The 19,262-nt window shown below is 40.2% G+C and overlaps 1 protein-coding gene across 1 annotated transcript in view; it reads left to right on the forward strand.

The window, feature by feature from the left end:
- ARHGAP10 (Rho GTPase activating protein 10) overlaps window positions 1-19,262 on the forward strand; it is a 232,123-nt gene that overhangs the window by 75,817 nt on the left and 137,044 nt on the right. The window contains exons 4-5 of the mRNA XM_065405556.1: window positions 10,899-10,970; window positions 17,006-17,107. Coding sequence (XP_065261628.1) covers window positions 10,899-10,970; window positions 17,006-17,107 — 174 coding nt within the window. The remainder of the gene's footprint in view (window positions 1-10,898; window positions 10,971-17,005; window positions 17,108-19,262) is intronic.

Consider the following 19,262-nt stretch of genomic DNA (forward strand, 5'->3'; position numbering starts at 1 on the left):
GTGTGTGGGGTAGGATGATTGAGAGAGATGACCTGTCAACTACCTGTATGCATGGGAGTATGGCACACCAAGACAAGAGATGAACAGCATATGAATCTGGTAAGAACAGGGGACTCCACCACAGTGGAATTAATGCTGATTTTGCCTCACAGGACTTACTTTGAGATTTTAGGCTCACTAATTTTTAACAGTGCTTAAATGCTACAGTAAAAGGGGCTTTATTAAAACGTAAGATCTATAGATTCCACTTTAAATGCCTGGCTTCCCTGCTCATAGATTTTATTTTTAAGGTCCAGTACGTATTAGTAATTGTCACCATTAAATAAATGATGATAATTAATGGTAACTGATAAGATTTCACTGTTACTTGTTTTAATGCAAGGAATATGGTGTTTTTAAAAGATTAATTTAACTCTAGGTAGTCTGTAGTCTAGCTTCTTTCCAATAGATTTAATTTACTTTCCACCTAAATTCACATATTTGATTACAAAAGTACCTGCAGGGATTAGATAGGATTTATGTAAGAGATTTGCATTGATTCACTTAGCTCTGATCACATATATGGAATCTAATACATGGATTTCTTATCTTTGGGGCAGTATTGTTCTGAGTCTCCAGTATGATATTAATTTCTAGAGGTTATCTGTGTAGAATTCTGTGTTTCAGGCCCTTATTTGCCGACATCAGCAGTCAGACATACAAAAGTGGTGCACCTGGGTGGCTTCTTCAGTTAGAATTAACAGACAAATTTGGAGCTGTTGAGGAGTGTTGGAGGTAGGAGCAGGGAGAAATACCTGCTGCACCTGAACGGTGTGAATGGAGGCATTTTGTTTGTGTAAAGCCGTGAAGTCTGCTGGGGCATTGGGAGCTCAGTGCGCATCAGTTCTTCTTGCACATTTGATGCAGCTGGTGATTTGTCCTGCTGTTGTGCAGGAGTTTGATTCATCTTTTTTTTTTTTTTTTTTTTTTAATGGAGATATTCTATCTCCTAGAACTGGAAGGGACCTTGAAAGGTCATCGAGTCCAGCCCCCTGCCTTCACTAGCAGGACCAAGTACCAATTTTGCCCCAGATCCCTAAGTGGCCCCCTCAAGGATTGAACTCACAACCCTGGGTTTAGCAGGCCAATGCTCAAACCACTGAGCTATCCCTCCCCCCATCAGCACTGTGATTCATGATTCATCATGTGCCACTCAACCCTTCCTCTGTTGCATGTTGAATACCATGTGGAGCATTCTAGAACGTTCAAAGCAATGGTCTTACATGGATATTAGATATCCCAAAATGCTATGCTATAAGAGTGGGTGTTTTGCTGTTGTCAAAATGTCTTCTCTCGCCACAGTTGTAAAGAATAGCATCCATCTTGCTGTTTTCTTCCATCTCTGATGTGGCTGTGTATTAGTGGAGTTGTATGTGTAGAGCTAGTAAAAGTCTTTGGGATACTTCAGGAATTACAATTTTTATAATTATCCAAACTGTATCTTGGGACATTCCAATACCAACTTCAACACTGAAAATAGGAGAATTTTGTGGCGCATTTCACTGACTTCCTCAGCAGCTCTGTAACAGTGATAACATGTAGCCAAATGCAGCTTTGGATCCATAGAATGCACTCTTGGCTGTATAATCTCTGGACACCGCAATTGTGCTATGGCCATGGTGTTACTTCCTCTTTTCATATGCAGCCTGTTTGCAGGTAAGGAAGTTATATGACACTATACGTGTACTGTATGATGGTTGCCTTATAGAAAACACTAAATGTAATGGAAAAGATCATGTAATGCATGTGTTCAGACAGTGAAAGATCTGATGAGAAAGTTCCTCATGGAGCTAATATTTAATTCCAAATGGAGACTGAATACTTTTCCTGAGATGTGGTTTCTTTCATCAGTACTTATATAGTCTAGCACAGGCTCAGGCTAGAGCACAGGCTTAGAGGTGCAGGCTTCAGGCAGCGCTTACCTCAAGCGGCTCCCGGAAGCAGCGGCATGTCCCTTCTCCGGCTCCTATGTGGAGGCATGGCCAGGTGGCTCTGCACGCTGCCCTATCTACAGGCAGAGGGGGCCATTGGAGCGGAATCATTGGAGCATGTAGGAGGCAGAGGGGGGCCATGCCGCAGCTTCTGGGAGCTGCATGGAGCGGCCCCCAACCCTGCGCCCCAGCTGGAGCGCTGGAGAGGGGCCATGCCGCAGCTTCCGGAAGCCACGTGGAGTGGCCTCCGACCCTGCGCCCCGGCTGAAGTGCCAGAGGGGGGCCATGCCACGGCTTCCGGGAGCCGCATGGAGTGGCCCCCGACCCTGCTTCCCGGCTGGAGCGCCGGAGTGGGGCAAGCCCCAGACCCCGCTCCCCAGCGGGAGCTCGAGGGCTGGCTTAAAACAGTTGGCAGGCCGGATGCGGCCTGCAGGCCATAGTTTGCTCACCCCTGCTCTAGCAAATATTTTAGAACTGTATCGCCATTAAAGTAAGCAAGTGGAAAGAGAACCAAGGGGATTAGTTTCTGAAAAAATTAATTTGTGTGTTGTTGGGGAGATCGTCTGTTGATCTGACTCCTTTTCTTTGGCTCCTCAATGAACAGTGTAATTGTGCCAAAGTTCCATGGATGTTCTATTGAAATCAATGGAATGTTAGGATGCTCTGCACCCACAACGTTTGGCGCCAGGGCTATAAAGATTTTCAGTTGTGGTGCAATGTTTATGCTACACATTTTAAAGCCTTTCACAAAGGAGTTCCTCCCATTCCAACATCCTCTTATCAGGCTTTTTTTTTCTCTTTGCTATCCTGAAAAGCAAGGTGGAGGCTTGTGACTTGTAGAGTGGCTGTGACTGTGCTGAAAGAATTGCAGATAAGAAATACAGTTACAGATAAGATATAGTGTATGAATTCCTTTTGCTTAATTACTGACACATGTACGCTTAATAGGTTTTTTTAAATTACATTTTGTGTGTTCAGCAAATGCAAAAATGATTTTAATAGCCATATGGTAAATGCAAATATTTCAGACTGAATTCCAGACTTGGATAAAAAGCTTTTTCAAGTATATTTTATATAGTTTTCCAAGGCAATTGCAACATGTGTAGATGTGAATCTTGAGTTCATAAAATTTTCCATACTGTCCACCCCAAGCATACTCATTTGGCCTGATACCATGTTGATCTGGCACGGACTGGATATGTAATAACTGCATTCAAGCAGTTTTATTTTTGTTTTCAGTTTAAGGACTTCCACTGGTTGCAAAGGTCATGTTTCTAAATACCAAGGGATTTAGTAGGTTTGTGAAAAGAAAATCCAGGCATTAACCCAAGAATTCAGTTGAATTATAGAGTGGCCCAGATAAAACAAATTGCACTTTTCCATAACACTGTAACTTAGTGGAATTCCCTGAGGCAAATATGAAGCAGGACACTTTGCCTCTGGAGGCCATTCTGGAAATGTTTCTGTTATATTAAGGATGAGTGGAATACAGGAAGTCATGTCTAACTGGTTCGGCATTACAAAAATATTCTAGTTTAATTAGAGGACTATAGTCACTCTGAGTCCTTGTCAGCCATTAATGGAAAAGTTTCTTTTTACTTAACTTAAAATTTACTTTAGAATCTCGTTTCCAGTCAACTTACTTTAGGTATGATAGATCCTAACTCTAGCATTGATAGTTATAGTTAGTTACTATTTCCACTGTAGAGCCTATTTCTTAGGGAGTTACAGCTTTGTTAACATTTTTTAAAATTGGCCTGAAATTGAAAATATTTGAAAAATAGCAAGTTGTGGAAATTGTGGAGTATTTTCTGCCCATCTTTTGAATTTAATTTATTTTGTCTCCAAGGGTGAGATCCTCACTCTTGTTGTGGCATCTTTATGCCACATGAAAGGCCTGGAGTGGTATAAAGGGCTCCCAGAAGCCCTGTTTGCCAGAGGAGGGTTTCTCCTAGTGCAGGGTTGCAGAAGACAGTCATGAGGTTGTCTTCTAAGGACCTGCACACACATGCTGGTGATGGGCGGTGTGGCTAAGGACTGGCAATGATGTTGTAAGCAGGACCAGAGCACACATCTCTGCAGCCTGTAGGGCAGCCTGGGAGGGTACTGTAATTTAGTCTAACTCTCAGGGTGACTTAAAGCCACCTTGGCCACCCCGTAACCCTTGGGGTGCGAGTTCAGTGCTGCACCTCAGAACCTTGTCCGTTATCTCAATAGTGTATGTACCTTCAAATACATGCAAGGAGGAACATAGGTGTGTATATTTTTGGTTGGGCTAATAGCACCACCTATAATTAAACTTGGCTATCACTTCCCATTATAACACCCTGTTTTCAGTTGCTTATAACCTTTGCCAAATTGCACAGAAAACTTCAACCCAAATGATTAGAGTGTGTCTGCCTCACACTGAATTTTTTTGGACAATTTCAGCCAAAACTGTTCAGCTGCGTTTGAGACCGAGGCTAGGGTAAAATATGTTTTGCCAATGTTAAATGTTTGGCAACCTTTTCTTTGAGAAGCTCCAGCTTCCCCTTGCTTTCCAGCTGGGACTCAATTTGGTAGTGTGTGGCCTTCGTGTCAGGGATGTGCTTTTGGAGACTTGGATTGGGGGTGAGGGGGAGAGGAGAAGCCTGGATCAAAGAGACTGGGCCAATGAGTCTTTGGAGGGGATGGGACACTGAGATTGGCTGAGGAGACCAGGGAAGGAGGCTGGGGAGGAGGGGGCAGTGAGTATGAGGGTGACTGGAGGCCAAAGGGAGGAGACAGGCTGAGAGGATGAGGAAATGGGGGAGGGGGGAACTGGTTATGGCTGGGCAAAGAGACTGGGATTGAGTGTGTGGTGAAAGTGAGATGGGGAGTCTGGAGGAGGGTAGGTCTGGCTGGCCAAGGAGACGAGGGCTAGGGGAAAAACCCCGGGAGTGGAAACTGGCACTGGGTAGGGGAAGAGAATGGGATTGGGATGACGAGTCAGGGGCAGGAGGAGGTAGGACTAGGACAGGGCAGGGTGGAAGGGGAGGAGGGAGATTAAGCTGTGGGGGGGGGAGAAGTGGGCAGAAGAGTCTCTGCCCATTAGAACACACTCCCCTCCAGAGCCTGGAATAGTATCCAAGATTCCTGAGACTTGCTTTTCCTCTGCTGTCAGCAAATATTTGTGAAACACACTAGCAAAGTTTCTAGTGCTAGTCTGAATAGAGGGTGACAAATTGAGCTCCTTTGCACATATGCCATATGATAGTCTTTAATTACATGATTGCATACTAGTTTTTCCCACAGAACCCTCACCTCATTCAGAATGGATCTGCTCTGGGTATGAATCAGGGCTGTGTAGTGAAGGAGACTTGTCTGTAGAACTCATTTGTTGCAATAGTTGGAAGTTGAGTAGTGAATGAGGCAGAGGATTGCAGGAACAAAGAGGAGGGACTCATGGTTGAGGAAGTCACTTAAACCAAACTTTTCACAGATAATTGTTAACTGTACATACCTCATTTTCTGGGGGCCAGACTCAATATGGGGTCTGATTTGCAGAAGTGCTGAGCATTCACAGCTGCAACTGAAGTCAACGGGAGCTGTGCTTTGGTTATACAAACTACTATATAATGCTATGTACTCTGAAAAATCAGGTCCTAGTTGTCTGAAATTGGGCACCCAAAATTAGTGGATACTTTTGACCTTAATCTCTCTCTGTCCCAGCCCCCACTGTAGAAAATGGAGGTAATACCTCCTCATTGCACAGGGGTGTTGTAAAAATAAATATGTTCTACACTCTGATGCATTACTATAGAGTAATGAGCACCATAGGAAAGCCTCTGACAAAATTTAATAATTATGTCTTCAGAGCAGGGTTTGAATAGTTTGCAGTGAATAAGACACCCACTGATCAATGAGGAGAAAACAAAACATTTAATACCTGCTTGTTAAGTGAGGACCATCCATCCTGTGCACTGAGTGAGATGGGGCGGGGCGGGGGGCGGGGAGGAGGGAGAGAAGAGGGATGTAGAATGGTATTTAATGATGTAATTGGAGACTATATCATAATGCATACAAACAAGGGGGCTGAAATAATGCACAATTCTGGCATTATCTCAACTTCTTACTGCTTGACTTTGCAACTTTAAAGTTGTTTTAACATAGTTTTTTGTGTAAAGTACATATGTGCATATGTACACTTGTGTGTGTGTGTGTGTGTATTTGTGTATATATAATATAGAAATGTACACACCTTAAACATCTTACTCTTCTGCCCCATGCACCACCCCCACTCCCTGGCAAAGTTAGCTTTATTGAAAATCTGATCTCTGACAACCACTAGGCCAAGATGTTCAGAAAGTGAACAGTGACTTTGTGGTTGCCCACATTGAGACACCTTAAAGAGTCCAACACTTTCTGAAATCAGGCCCCTTTGTGTGCCTAGCCTGAGATTACTTGAATTTACTAAAGAATTTCAGTCCTAACCTTTAGCTGACTGGTTCTGTTTTTCAGCCCCTAATTAATTTTATAATAAACAGGAGAAATGAATTCCTTAATACCGTCTGACTCAAGTATATAAGCTTTTTGAGAACAAGGAAAAACTAGTTGCTGACTGAAAGGGCAAACTTCAGAGGATTCTCTATTTCCTGAGATCTAGACCTGTTTTTTGATACACTTCACTGTCTAGTTCTCACATCCTACATTTTCCATTTGGAAACTGATTTTTGGAAGGGATATTTTTCCTCCAACCCTCTTCCCTTCCCAACTGAAAACACTGAATATTTTTGCTTGCAAAGCTAATAGTATCTTAGACTCTTTCTGAGTCCCCGTCTTCCCTGATTTCTGTTGCTGTGTTATTGAAAATATTTCTGTTCATAAGTTTTGTAGAAGATACTTCTTAAAAAGTGAAAGCTTCAAAAAAATTGACCATGGCCGCCTTAATACTCTTCCATTGAAAAATCACCATCCTCCTTCACTTATCTTCTCTTTTTATATAAGAAGGACTTAATGAAATATTGTTGCGTTTTTGTCCTTTCTGCTCATTATATTAGCTTACTAACTTTGTGAGGCCTGCAGTCCCTTTGCCAATAAAATGGATGCAAAGTGTTCTTTCAGAGTGAAACATAGAGCAGCATATAGGTCATTGGAGACATCTGTGAGTGTCTTTTGGACCAGATCATAAGCTTCCACTGACTGGAAAATAAATTGAGACTGAAATGAGGACCCAAGAACCCGCTGCCAGTGTTTCTTCTCTATGCCAAGGGTCTTGTTAAATGTGCAAAACCTGATCCAGCTTCCATTTTAGCCAGTGGGAGCGTGATTGGACCAAAGCATGCAATTCCATGTAGGGCTGATTTAGAAACAGTTCCCCTTATCAAACCACTTTGGTAGTCTCTTGAACTTTTTAAAATAACATTAGGAGATTGGTTAACTTATTACAGGTAGGCTGTGATCTCTGATAGAAGGAATGAAATTATATGATATCAGGACTGGTTTATGTTTCACTTTGATACAATCCAATAATTTATACTGTCTGCTTATTGTCAAATGTTCATGTGAGCCAGGAAGGGATGTCTGGTCTCCTTTCTCTTGTATGTCTGTCTTGTACATTTCTTATACAAACTTAAAACATCAGAGTATGGAAGTGCAGGGAACTGCTTGTTAAATGTCCTCTAGTCTAAAGAACCGAGTTTTAATAAAACCACTCCTGCTTCATATTCCCAGTGTGTGGCAGGTGGAAACTCCCACAGTGGAAACTCCAAATTAAAGAGCTCTAGGGATGTCTCTGGAGTAGGGGGCGTTAGTCAGAGGTTTTTGCAATGGGACATGGCAAAGTACAGGTTTTAAATGGCAGCATCGAGCAAGCACTAGTGCTCCAGTTTCAATGTAAAAGTATCACAGCCGAAGGATGGCTAATTAAAGAGAGAGTCTATCACACTTTTGGTACATAGAGGAGGGATTGGGCATATTCAAATCCGATCATGTTCTTATAACTAAATTAGACTCATGCAGCAAGGGTAAGATTAATACCTTACAAGCAAACTGTCCAAGAATTTAGCCATACTGTCTTATAACATTGGAGATGGATTGGCCAAGATATAAAATGAAAGTGTTCAGCCAGATATGGTTTTCCAAGGAAATGTCATTCAGCAAACTAGCATGTGAAGCAATAGAAACTTTAGGAGGGATATAGCTTTCCTCTAACCTCTAATTCTATAGGATTTACCAACTGCCTTTACGCTGGAAGTGCTGACCTGAGGATGACTTATGTACTGAATATGACTCTTGTACAATTTGTACTGTCAGAGAACAGCAATTGCAGGTAAATAGCCTTTTTGTAGGTGAGCAGTATCCTCTCCTATAAGAATATACGGAGTATTCCTCCCTGCTCTACATTTCTTGTGTTTTTTGATAGTGCAGATCCTTCCTTCATAGATCTATCTTTGTTGGCACTTGTTTTATTTAAAAAATGTCACCCATTGACCATATACTTTTTTGGGGGTGGGAGTGGGAGGTAGGGTGGCAGCAGTGTAACCATGTCCTCTTTTTGCAAATTAACCTTCAGTTCTGTGTGATTGGGTAACTTAGACTCTGTCTCAGCATGTTTCAAAAACACCCTTCTAAGTTGTATCATCAGAATTTTGGGTTGGATGTGAATGCCAGATAACTCTTACGCTGTGCAACAGCATAAACAGTGTGATTTTTTAAAATATATATTTGTCTCCAGCTTTCTTTTCTTTGTCTGGTTTCATTTTTAAAAAAATTCTCTGGGTAACTCTCCAAGGAACATCTCTAGTTTTCTTTTTTTTCTTACAATCTAATGCAGAGGACTAATGGCACGTGTGGATGCTTCCTACATCGATGGAAGGAGTTTTTCCATCAATGTAGGTAATCCACCTCCCTGATCAGCTAGGTCCACGGAAGAATTTTTCAGTCAACCTAGATGTCCTTACACAGGGGGTTAGGTTAGCTTAACTCAGTGCTCAGGGGTGTGAATTTTTCAAGCCTTCTTGTCTACTCTTATTAGAAGTAGATTATGATTGATATATGCAGTTAAATGAGGGTAAAATTCTTCTTGCCATGTAGAGGGTAAGGAAAGTCTTCTTATCATGAAGGACAAGGGAAAAGCTATTTTAAAAAATATAGAAGAAAATCATCAGAGATCAATTTCCTTTACAAATACTTTACTTTCCATACCCCGACCAACATGGGTAAATTTTACAGTATTTCATTGTGTCCTTTCTTTTACAATGTAAACCCTTATTCCAACAAATGCAGGGCTTGGCTCAGAGCTGTTTTAATTGAACTGTTGAACATGTCATGAGGCCAGTTAACTGTTTACTCGCCTGTTTGTTTGAAGCTCCTAATAAGTTTTGCTAATTTATAATTCTCCTTTGCTGCAACAAGTTGCTGCCCCTCAGTTTTGATTTTATTGTTTAATAACCTTATATTTTATGATCTTACTGTTGGTGAATAGAGTTTAGATGCTAATTTGAAGTTTATTTGAACCTATCAGAGCTCCTTAGCTACCTCACAGTCCTCCCTACACAACTGGTTTCCCCTCATCATGGTGTATTGTCTTCCTGGCAAGCACTGAGCTTCAGGGGATGACTGGGCAGCCCAGGTCCCCAAGTCTGGTGCTGGGTTGCTCCAGATTATAACTCTGCCTCCAGCCTCTCAGCCTACTTGAGCTCTGTTCTGGGGGGGAGGGGTGGGGAGAGCCAGTGTCTTGCTCCCTCACTTTGGTATTCTAGAGAGAGCTTGTAGCAACCCTTATATTTAGGTTGCGTAACATTTTCCATTATAGAAGTCTTGTAGGCCTTTTATGAGAAGCTCTCGCACCTCCATTGTAAATAGCAGGCCTTGAATATTCAGCAGGGACAGAGCCTGAGGCTAGAGACTTGCCTTTTGCTTGACCCATGATATTGATTTTAGAGTTCACCCAGTTATAAAGTGTTAAAATTGCCATTTCCTTACTCTGCTTTCATTTCTCAGAAAAATGTTAGCAGCCTGTCAAAATACTAAAGACATGAATTTTCTAAAGAGTGAGGCCCACATGACCACTGCTGCATTGGAAAGAGCTGGTAGTCACTGGAGTATCTGTAGTGTGTGTGGCGATTTGGACTGAGCCAGGCTCCCTCTCCCTTTAACCTCCCCATTCCCAGCACTTGACTTCAGCCATTTCCACCACTCTGGGGGCACCATTTAGAGCAGGAGCTTCTCCAACTCTTGGGGGAGATGACAGAGTTTGGGGCTTGATGTTACTGTGTTTTTCAGTTTTTCAGTGCACAGGATGAACATGCAGGGTGTGAAATGAAGGCAACTGTAAATCTGTCATTTCCTAAGTTTTGAGAATATGACTTTGCAACCTAAATAATTTTCTTTTAATGTAGGGTGTTTTTTGTGTACAATTAATCTTAGTACAGTATATGAGAAATATATTGCAAGACTTAATTGGCAGGGGGGACTACTAACTGTATATGAAGAGTGTATTTGCTGTTCTGCATTTGTTGCAATAATGTGATCTCATGCCCCCGAGTAAAATTAAATTGTTGGAATTTATAAGGAAAAAATGCAATGAAAGGTTTTGTTAATGAATGGGACAAAGCTCAATTGTTAAGAGACTGTTGCCTTGTTCAGAAAGACTGGAGGAAACCTCAGCCAAACCTTCACTATTGTATTTGCATCAGAATATTTGTACAGTTCATGATGCTCAACTTTGGAAATATGTTAATGTTTGCTTCAAGATGAGCTGAGGAATAATTTTTTCAAAAGCTCTTAAGTGATTTAGGAGCCATATGGGTTTTGAAAATGAGGCTCAGGCTCCTAACTTATTTTGAAAATGATACTCTGGAGTTATTAATTTTTTGTATTATTTGCAGTTGGGAGGATAAAATAAATGACTTGCTTTCCTCCTCTGTGGATAACACGCTATATATGCTGCTGTTTTTCTTTCTCTAGGCACTGAGTGTTACCGAAACGCTGATCAAACCTTTGGAAAAATTTAGGAAGGAGCAGCTAGGAGCTGTAAAGGTTCGTCTCTAATTTATTTGTTTGCCCTTTTTTAAAGAGATGAGTTTAATTTCTCTATTTGGTCAAAGTATGCTCATGACACCCATTTGGCAGAGTACAGAGAAATGCTGGTATTTATCTTATTTTATGAGCCAATTTTTTTCTTTGGGAACTTGGTTCAGAAAAGAATGGGAAATATGCCCTGAGAGGGGAGGAATGTGTCCTTTTTTTCTCCTTCCCTCTCCCCCCTCCCTTGACTTTTCTGTCTTGGATAAAAGAAATGCCACAAAGAGCATTCTCATGTTGCTAATGGATGACCATAATCTTCTGCTGTACGTCCACTTGCATATTTAAAAGCCTGCTATGTGTTAACAACCTCAAGAATTCGTCCTCGTACCTTTTCATCTTATATTTCCCATTGTTGAAATTAGAATTGATAACTTTTCATTAAAAATATAATTATTCCAAATTATTTAGGGTGGTGGGTTGGGAGAGTGGGTAGTTTAGAGTTTGGCTTGCCTCAGCCTGTTCCAAAGAATTTCTGGCCCTTTGTGATAAAGGATGTCTGTCTCTCCTGTCTGTATCATATTTATCTTCAATAATGAAGCCCGAACTCCTTATATTAAACCATTCTTTAAAGACATTCTTTACAGATGGAAATAATAGATACAGAGTTTACTTCCTTGTAGCTTTTTAAACTAACAAAAAAGCCCTAAAAAAACTCCTTAACACTGTCATTTCCAAAACTCACCCTGTGTAATCAGTGTGCAGATGTCAGAGCTTGACCCTTTCGAGGTTTCACTTGGAAGTGGTATCTAAAAAATTACAGTGAAATTTCAATTATCTCCCTTACCAGGAACACAGGCATGGTGAATTTTCGAAATAGTTTCAAATACAGAAAACACTTTTTACACTTTTTCTTCTACAACAATGCAAGAACTTGCAAGAAGCAAATTGTCTGTAAAAACCCCTCCTCAGCCAAAATCTCTCCAGTCAAAAGTTAGTGCTTCTGTAATACAACAGGTCCATTTCCTCCTGCCTGAACTTTGGTTGCTGAGTTTTTCTATCAGGAAGGTAAAATTCCACTCTATGCAGCACCAGAGTGAAGAGCTTTTTCTCTTTTACTGAGTCTCTAAATGTTGCTTCCTGATTCACTTTAAACTCAGAACAAGAATACCTCTTCACAATATATGAGGGGAAAATGTTCTATCCTGGATTGTAAACAATTAAAACAGAACATCTGTTCTGCCTTCACTTAATCTTCTGGGGTCCATGAGAGTTTTGTCAGAGCTCACAACTAAGCAGGGGTTTTGTCTAGCATATTTTAAAAGTTGTCTCAGTAATTGGGCCTCTTTTAAGGGGGAAAAAAACAAGTTAGTGGTGCCATAGTTAGCCCCTGACCGCCAAAGTTCAGTATTGAACCAATACCTCAGCATGCTATTTGTGATGGTAAAGGGTGTTGCTGTCTGTTAGATGAGAGCTCATGATCATTTATGATCATTAAAAATCTCATGGCACTTTTCACCAGTGTTTAACCCTTCTGTCCTGTCAACTGTGTAACTGCATTCTGCCCCCCTGAATTTCTCAATACAATTTCATTTGGATACATCATTCCTCACTTCCTGTCTCAACCTCTACAGTAGTACTGTGCACTGTTAAACAGCTAACATGTTCCATCCTGGAAGTGGCTGCACTTCAATGGTGACCAAAAGGACCCCAGTACATACGCCTTTGGTACACAAGATTTGAAAAATGCTTCAGGATTTTTTTTGGATGAAAAGCTCTGTATAAATTCAGGGTCATGATAAATATATGTACTGTATCTATAAACACACAATGGCTTTCTTCAAGGGGATTGAAACCTGGGTCTCTTAACATTATCAAAAGGGTAATTTCTCCACAAGCATAATAGCAACATAAATGACCTTGGGCCAGGTTTTAAGCTCTTACTCCATTTTTTTGCAGTCCTTATTTAGGCAAACCTCACATTGACTTTAAATAGTTTTACCCGTGTAAGGACAAAATAAAAACTGTAGGAACTTCAGGATTTGGCCTCTTGCTGTAGAATTTTAAATGTATTTAGAACAAAACACCTTCTGTATTAAGAACTGAATAGTGCTATATTTTAAGCTTAAATAGAACATGTTTTTTTAAAAAGCGGTTTTATGGAGATCTGAAGAATACTTTTCAGGAATTTTTTTAAAAAAATCCAGTATAATGGAAGTGCTGAAATGTTAACTATGGTATTGGAAAGATAATATTGCATAGTATCAACATCTCCAAATATAATACAGTTAGAACTATTACGTCTGAATATAGAACAGTAAGCATATTTGCTGTAGGAAAAATACACATGCTCACTACAAAAAGCAAACATTGAATGTTTAGTTCACCTTAAATTACTGTTGCTTAATATTTAACAGTTTTACTCCTATGGATAAATGAGTCTGAATTGGATAGATCAGGTCCAATTCTGAGCCCTCACCGAATTGACCCATTGGAAAGAAGCATCACAGTTGGAAAAAACAGAGTACAGTGGGGTTTTGCACATGGGGAAGGAAGTATTTTTTTTTTTTTTTTTTTTTTTGCAAAGCACACATACTTAAGCACTCAAGGGAATGTAATATGTAAACACAATGACATCTTTATATTCTTCCTGTTCCCCCTCCTCCTCCCCAGCCTCCCATGTGCTAATCTCACATAGTCTATAATGAGGCTGAAACCATTTATTATATTGTTTCACTTCAGTAATTTATCTGTTTGGTTTTGGCTTCTTCCTCTCTTTAGAATTTAATTACATGTTTAGGCTTGACTCTGGTAAAGGGTCTGATTGACCCAAACACTATATCATCATCTTTAATTTTAGATGAGTTTAATTAAAGGGACAATGTCTAGAATAATGGTATGCTTAAAGGATCCCCATGAGATAGGAAACCCATATTTTAGGTCTAACCTAAGTGTTTTATTAACATTACATTTTGTAAAACCTTGCTTGTGGGCCAGTCCTAAACAGATTAAAAGAGTTCCTTTTCAAATAAGACGAAGGTTTCCTCAAAGTCATGCAGCTCAGGGAACAGAATATTATCTGGTGTCATTAAGAACAAAGCAGAAAGAGTGTAAGAGAAAATTTAGTGAGTACTTCAGTGAGTAGATCATAACCAATATGTCTTTGATATAATAGATGAGCGGTTCTCAAACTTCATTGCACTGTGACCCCCTTCTGACAACAAAAATTACTACACGACCCCAGGAGGGGGGACAGAAGATTGACCCTGCCTGAGCCCTGCCACGTGAGACTCTGGGCAGAGGGGCAGGGCAAAGCTGAAGCCAGGGGCTTCTACCCTGGGCAGGGGCATGTAACCTTAGCCCTGGGCAGTGGGGCTTGGGCTTCAGCCCCAGGCGGTGGGGCTTGGGCTTCAGACTTGCTGGGGCCCAGGGCCAACACCAGCATTGGTGACCCCATAAAAATGGGGTCACAACCCACTTTGGGTCACGACCCACAGTTTGAGAACCCTGTAATAGATACATATGTGAGATTGTTTTCAGAATAATATAGGGTGGTAGGAAATTTGAATTTTAATTAGCAAAGCACCTGTCATCATTCTTAGAATTTGATCCCAATATTATATTATATTTTTATTAAATTTTAATTGTTACTACTCCTATAACAAGACAGCACAAAAATTGTTCTGATTGCCAGTTGCCCTAGTATTGACTTGACTCTCTAATTAACTGCATCAAGAAAAATAGAAATGATTAAAGGGAAGGATTGTTGTGAAATTGTTTCTGCTACATTAGACCAATAAAGTCATATTTCCAACAAATCTGAAATAACTAATACTTAGGCTGTCACTTTTGTAAATGCAGTATTTTGGATGCTGCAACATTTTGATTTGCATGTGTAAGTGGCATTTGTGCACACAAATCTAGTAGTTAAATTGCTCCTGGTTGCACCCATTTCTGAGATTCAGGAAAAAAATATATGGGCCGTATATACCTGAGCCACAACCCAGGGAGGTCAGTGGAAATACTTAAGTAGGCTTTGGATTAAGTTGTCTATTAGGAAAAAGACCCATTCAGCCATTGAAGGAAGTCAGGATATTGCACTGCCTTAAACATTCCAAAAAGTCAGTCGATTTAATAGAAAATGAAATGGTGTGCACGACAGTGGCATCAAGGACTTCAGGGGTTGTTTAATATTGAATTTGCAGATTCCTCAAGTTAGTGCATGATTTTAAAATGTCAATGGATGCCTCTTAGTCCTGCGCTTTCCCCCCTGCCCCCAGGAAATATGAATGAGCTGAGCTGAGATGAGACTTTAGTGGGAACTGTAGGAAGTAGTTCTGTTAGGTGCAAAGGGGCATAGATTGAATTACCCTACTGCTTTTTTTGTGAACAAGTGGACTACAGTTTTATGAAGAGACTTTCAAATACACTTTATATAAGTATTTTTATCTTTTTCTGTGTATTTTGCAGCTTTTTAAGAGGAGCTCCTCCCAAGCATGAGGGGCAGTGTAGGAGAAAGCACAAATGTGATTGTTAGAAAATTTAACAAGTGGTCTATGGAGGCTGGCATCATGGGCTGATGGAAGGCAAGAGTCAACATTTCAGTAGCAAATGAGAGATGGAGAGGGGATAGACCCTGAAAGGCCATGAAAGAGAAGACAAGTAGCTTATGTTTGATGTGATAGGGAAAGGAGAGCCAGTGGAGGAATGCAAAGACAGGGTGATTGGGTCAACATTCTGAATGGATATGAGCAAGGCAACATTGTGTTTGCCAAGGCAAGAGAGAAGGATGTGCAGTAATATAGACAGGAGCTGATGAGAGCTTGGACCAGAGTTCTAGCTGATAGGATAGTCCGCATCTTAGAGAAGTTTTTCAGAAAGAAGCAGCAAGGTTTAGACATACCCTAGACGTGAGGACTCAGGTCTGAGTCAAAAGAGATGCCTAGGTTACAGGCCAGAGCAACAGGCAGGATCGTGGTGGTATTCACAGTGCTGGCAGGGATTTGGTGGGAGAGAGGGGTAGTGGGGATTAGAAGCTGTTTTAGCCAGGTTTAACTTCAGTTGGTAGCTAGACATCCACGAGGAGATGTGAGAGAGACAGGCTGAGATTTTAATTTGGACTGGAGGAGACAGGCCTGGGGTAGTGAGAGAGGTCTGTGAGTCATCAACGTAGAGATGGTTGTTGAATTTGTGTTTGTGGATGACATTTCCCAGAGATCAGGTGTAGAGGGAGAAGAGAAGGGGACCAAGGACAGAGAGCTTGGTGGAACCCCCACAGAAAGTTGAAGCGGGGGAATGAGGAGGCTTCTCCAAAGGACATGCTGAAAGAATGATGAGAGAGGTAGGAGGACCGGGAGAGGACAGAATTACAGGTGCGAAGGGAAGACATGATTTCAGAAAGAAGAGCATGGTCCACTATGTTGAAGGTGGCTGATAGGTCAAGGAGGATGAGAATTGACTCTTGGTTCTGAGCTTTGGCTAGGAAGAGGTCATTCGAAACTTGGATTAATTGAATTAATTTTATTTTCTGGTTTCTGAACCTTTGGGGTATACTTGGGTCATATTTTCAAGCTTTTCTCTGCCACCATGAGGGCTAGAAACATACACCTTTTTTAAAAATTAAAGATGCGATTCTCATGTAATCATGAAGCCAAGAGCAGGGGCTTTTTTTAAAAAAAACCCACTAAGCTTCATGAGATTCACAATAAAGTCTCAAGAATTGGCAACACTAAATATAGTTGTAGATTTTTGTTTTTGTTTTTGTTTTTTTTTACACTGGAAAAGCTCAAGCATTTGTTAGTATGACAGTTTCTGTCATTACAGTGCAACTGGCCTTTGATTCAGTTTAGGCCCTCAGACACGATTAAAAAAATAATTTAAAGTGTTGCTTGTTCTCATTTACTGGGGGGCACATAGCATTTTGTTTTTTACTCCCTTACTGCTGCTCTGCTACACCTCTTGCCTACAGCTTTAACAAGCGAACAGACACATTGTTCTTGTATTTTCATATTTAAGTGAATGATATTGAATTTATTGCTTTTTACTTGCAGGAGGAAAAGAAGAAGTTTGATAAAGAGACAGAGAAAAACTACAGCTTTTTAGAGAAGCATTTAAATTTATCAGCTAGGAAGAAAGAGCCACAGCTACTAGAGGTACTGCTGCTACTATTTCTTCAGCAATGTTGCTGAAAATGAAGATCTTTCCTTTTTGCCTTGAGTACATAAATATATTAATGATAGTACAAAAAGAGCACTTAGGCTGTTGAAGGCAAAATTGCCGTCAACCAAGGAAATTTGGTTTTCTTCAAGAAAATCAATGTCATTTGAACATTGCCATTGTTTGATATCTTTTGGATTAAGTATAAATATTTTTAGTACATATACACAACACTACTGAACTTTGTTACTTTTACAGACAGTTGAAGGAGTAGTAAAGCATGAACGTAGTGTGGAAACACCTGCATTTATAGTAAGGTTTCACTGCATATATGCTTATACTGTAATATGTAGATTGGGTTGACAGCTAGACAATTGATATAATGGAATGTAATGCTAAATGCAACAGCTTGCATGCTGATATTTTTTAAAACTTGGAGAACCTCATTATCCAGTGATGCTACGCAAGAGGAAGAAAGATTGTTGATGTCTTTATAGCTCAAGACTTACAAACCTCTGTTTTTGTTGGCATTCCTTCTGTCCCCTCAGTGGTCCATGATAGATTTTGTCAGTTTCTATTTCTCAAGGACCAGTGAGTAAGGTATGAGAAAATGAGCAAAGGAAGTTTGTTTGAGCCTCTGTAGACAAGAAGGGTTACCTTACATTAGGAAAATCTCCCAGAATTCTTAATTTTCTCTTTTGCTTCTACATGCTTCACATATTTAGCAGCACTTAAAAGTCCCCCAAATGTAAGGTTTTTTTGAACAAAATGTTCCAATCAGCCTTCTCCATATAAATCATTTTCACAATCGGCCAATTACCTAGTAATTTGAGCACCCAGCGCATACTTGCATTTCATCAGCATATTATCTCTGCATGTTGTGTTACTCAGAAAGTTAGGCCCTGATTTTGCAAGTCTCCATGTGCTTAACTTTGAACAGGTGAGTAGTCTGATTGAAGTCATTTGGAACTACTCATGTGCTTAACTTTAAGAACGTGCATAAGTGTTTGTAGGAGCATGGGTAGAACTTGTTCTTACCAAATTGATCAGATACCGTAGAAAACTTGATACAGAAAAATGAAAGTGTTATTTTCTACCTTTGTATAGGCCTATAGTGGAAACTTGTAAACATCTAAAACAGAGATGAGATACCGCCTGAGTGGAAATGCAGAACACTCCAAAGAGAGCAGCCTCAGAGCCGTGTTGAACAGAGGTCTAGTAACAGTATCAGCACCACTTGTTCAAAGTATAGAAAGTAAAAGTAGATGTATTTAATTTTCTTTACTGAATTTTCAAATACAAAGTTCACTTACAACAATTCCTTCTATTATCAATTAAAAATATTCTTTAAAACTTGTCAGATATAACTTCTCATTTCTGTTTTTAGAAATGTTAGAAAACAGAATACTAAACATTTTAACAGCCAAAACGTGCTTTTATTTAATGCCTATAGGACTTGAAATGGAAAAAAAAACTTTTGTACAAGCTTAGGAAACGTGTATGCATAAAATTGGTGGAGTTGACTAGTAAATTAGCCATACACTTGGCTTTCTGTGTCCTTTCCTTTATGTGTATGTAGTATGCATTTAAATGAGAAATTTAAAAGTGAACTTGACAAAACCAAGAAAACATGCTGTGTTGTGGTGGTAGCTATATTACTGTGGCAGGGCTCCTGCCTCTGTCAATGTAGGATTGTTCCTGAAACTATAAGGCAGGGGTAGGCAACCTATGGCACGCGTGCCAAAGGCGGCACGCGAGCTGATTTTCAGTGGCACTCATACTGCCTGGGTCCTGGCCACCGGTCTGGGGGTGCTCTGCATTTTAATTTAATTTTAAATGAAGCTTCTTAAATATTTTAAAAACCTTATTTACTTTACATACAACAATAGTTTAGTTATATATTATAGACTTATAGAAAGAAACCTTCTAAAAACATTAAAATGTATTACTGGCATGCGAAACCTTAAATTAGAGTGAATAAATGAAGACTCGGCACACCACTTCTGAAAGGTTGCCTACCCCTGCTATAAGGCATGATGCAGATATTGTTTGTACAGCACCCCAACAAAGACATAGTTCATACCTCAGAAAGTTTAGGGAATATAATCCTTCATTGACAAGGGGATGGACTAGGTGTCTGTGACAGGGTGT

This window comes from Emys orbicularis, chromosome 5 (assembly GCF_028017835.1).
Source record: "Emys orbicularis isolate rEmyOrb1 chromosome 5, rEmyOrb1.hap1, whole genome shotgun sequence".
In the NCBI taxonomy this organism is placed as follows: domain Eukaryota; kingdom Metazoa; phylum Chordata; order Testudines; family Emydidae; genus Emys; species Emys orbicularis.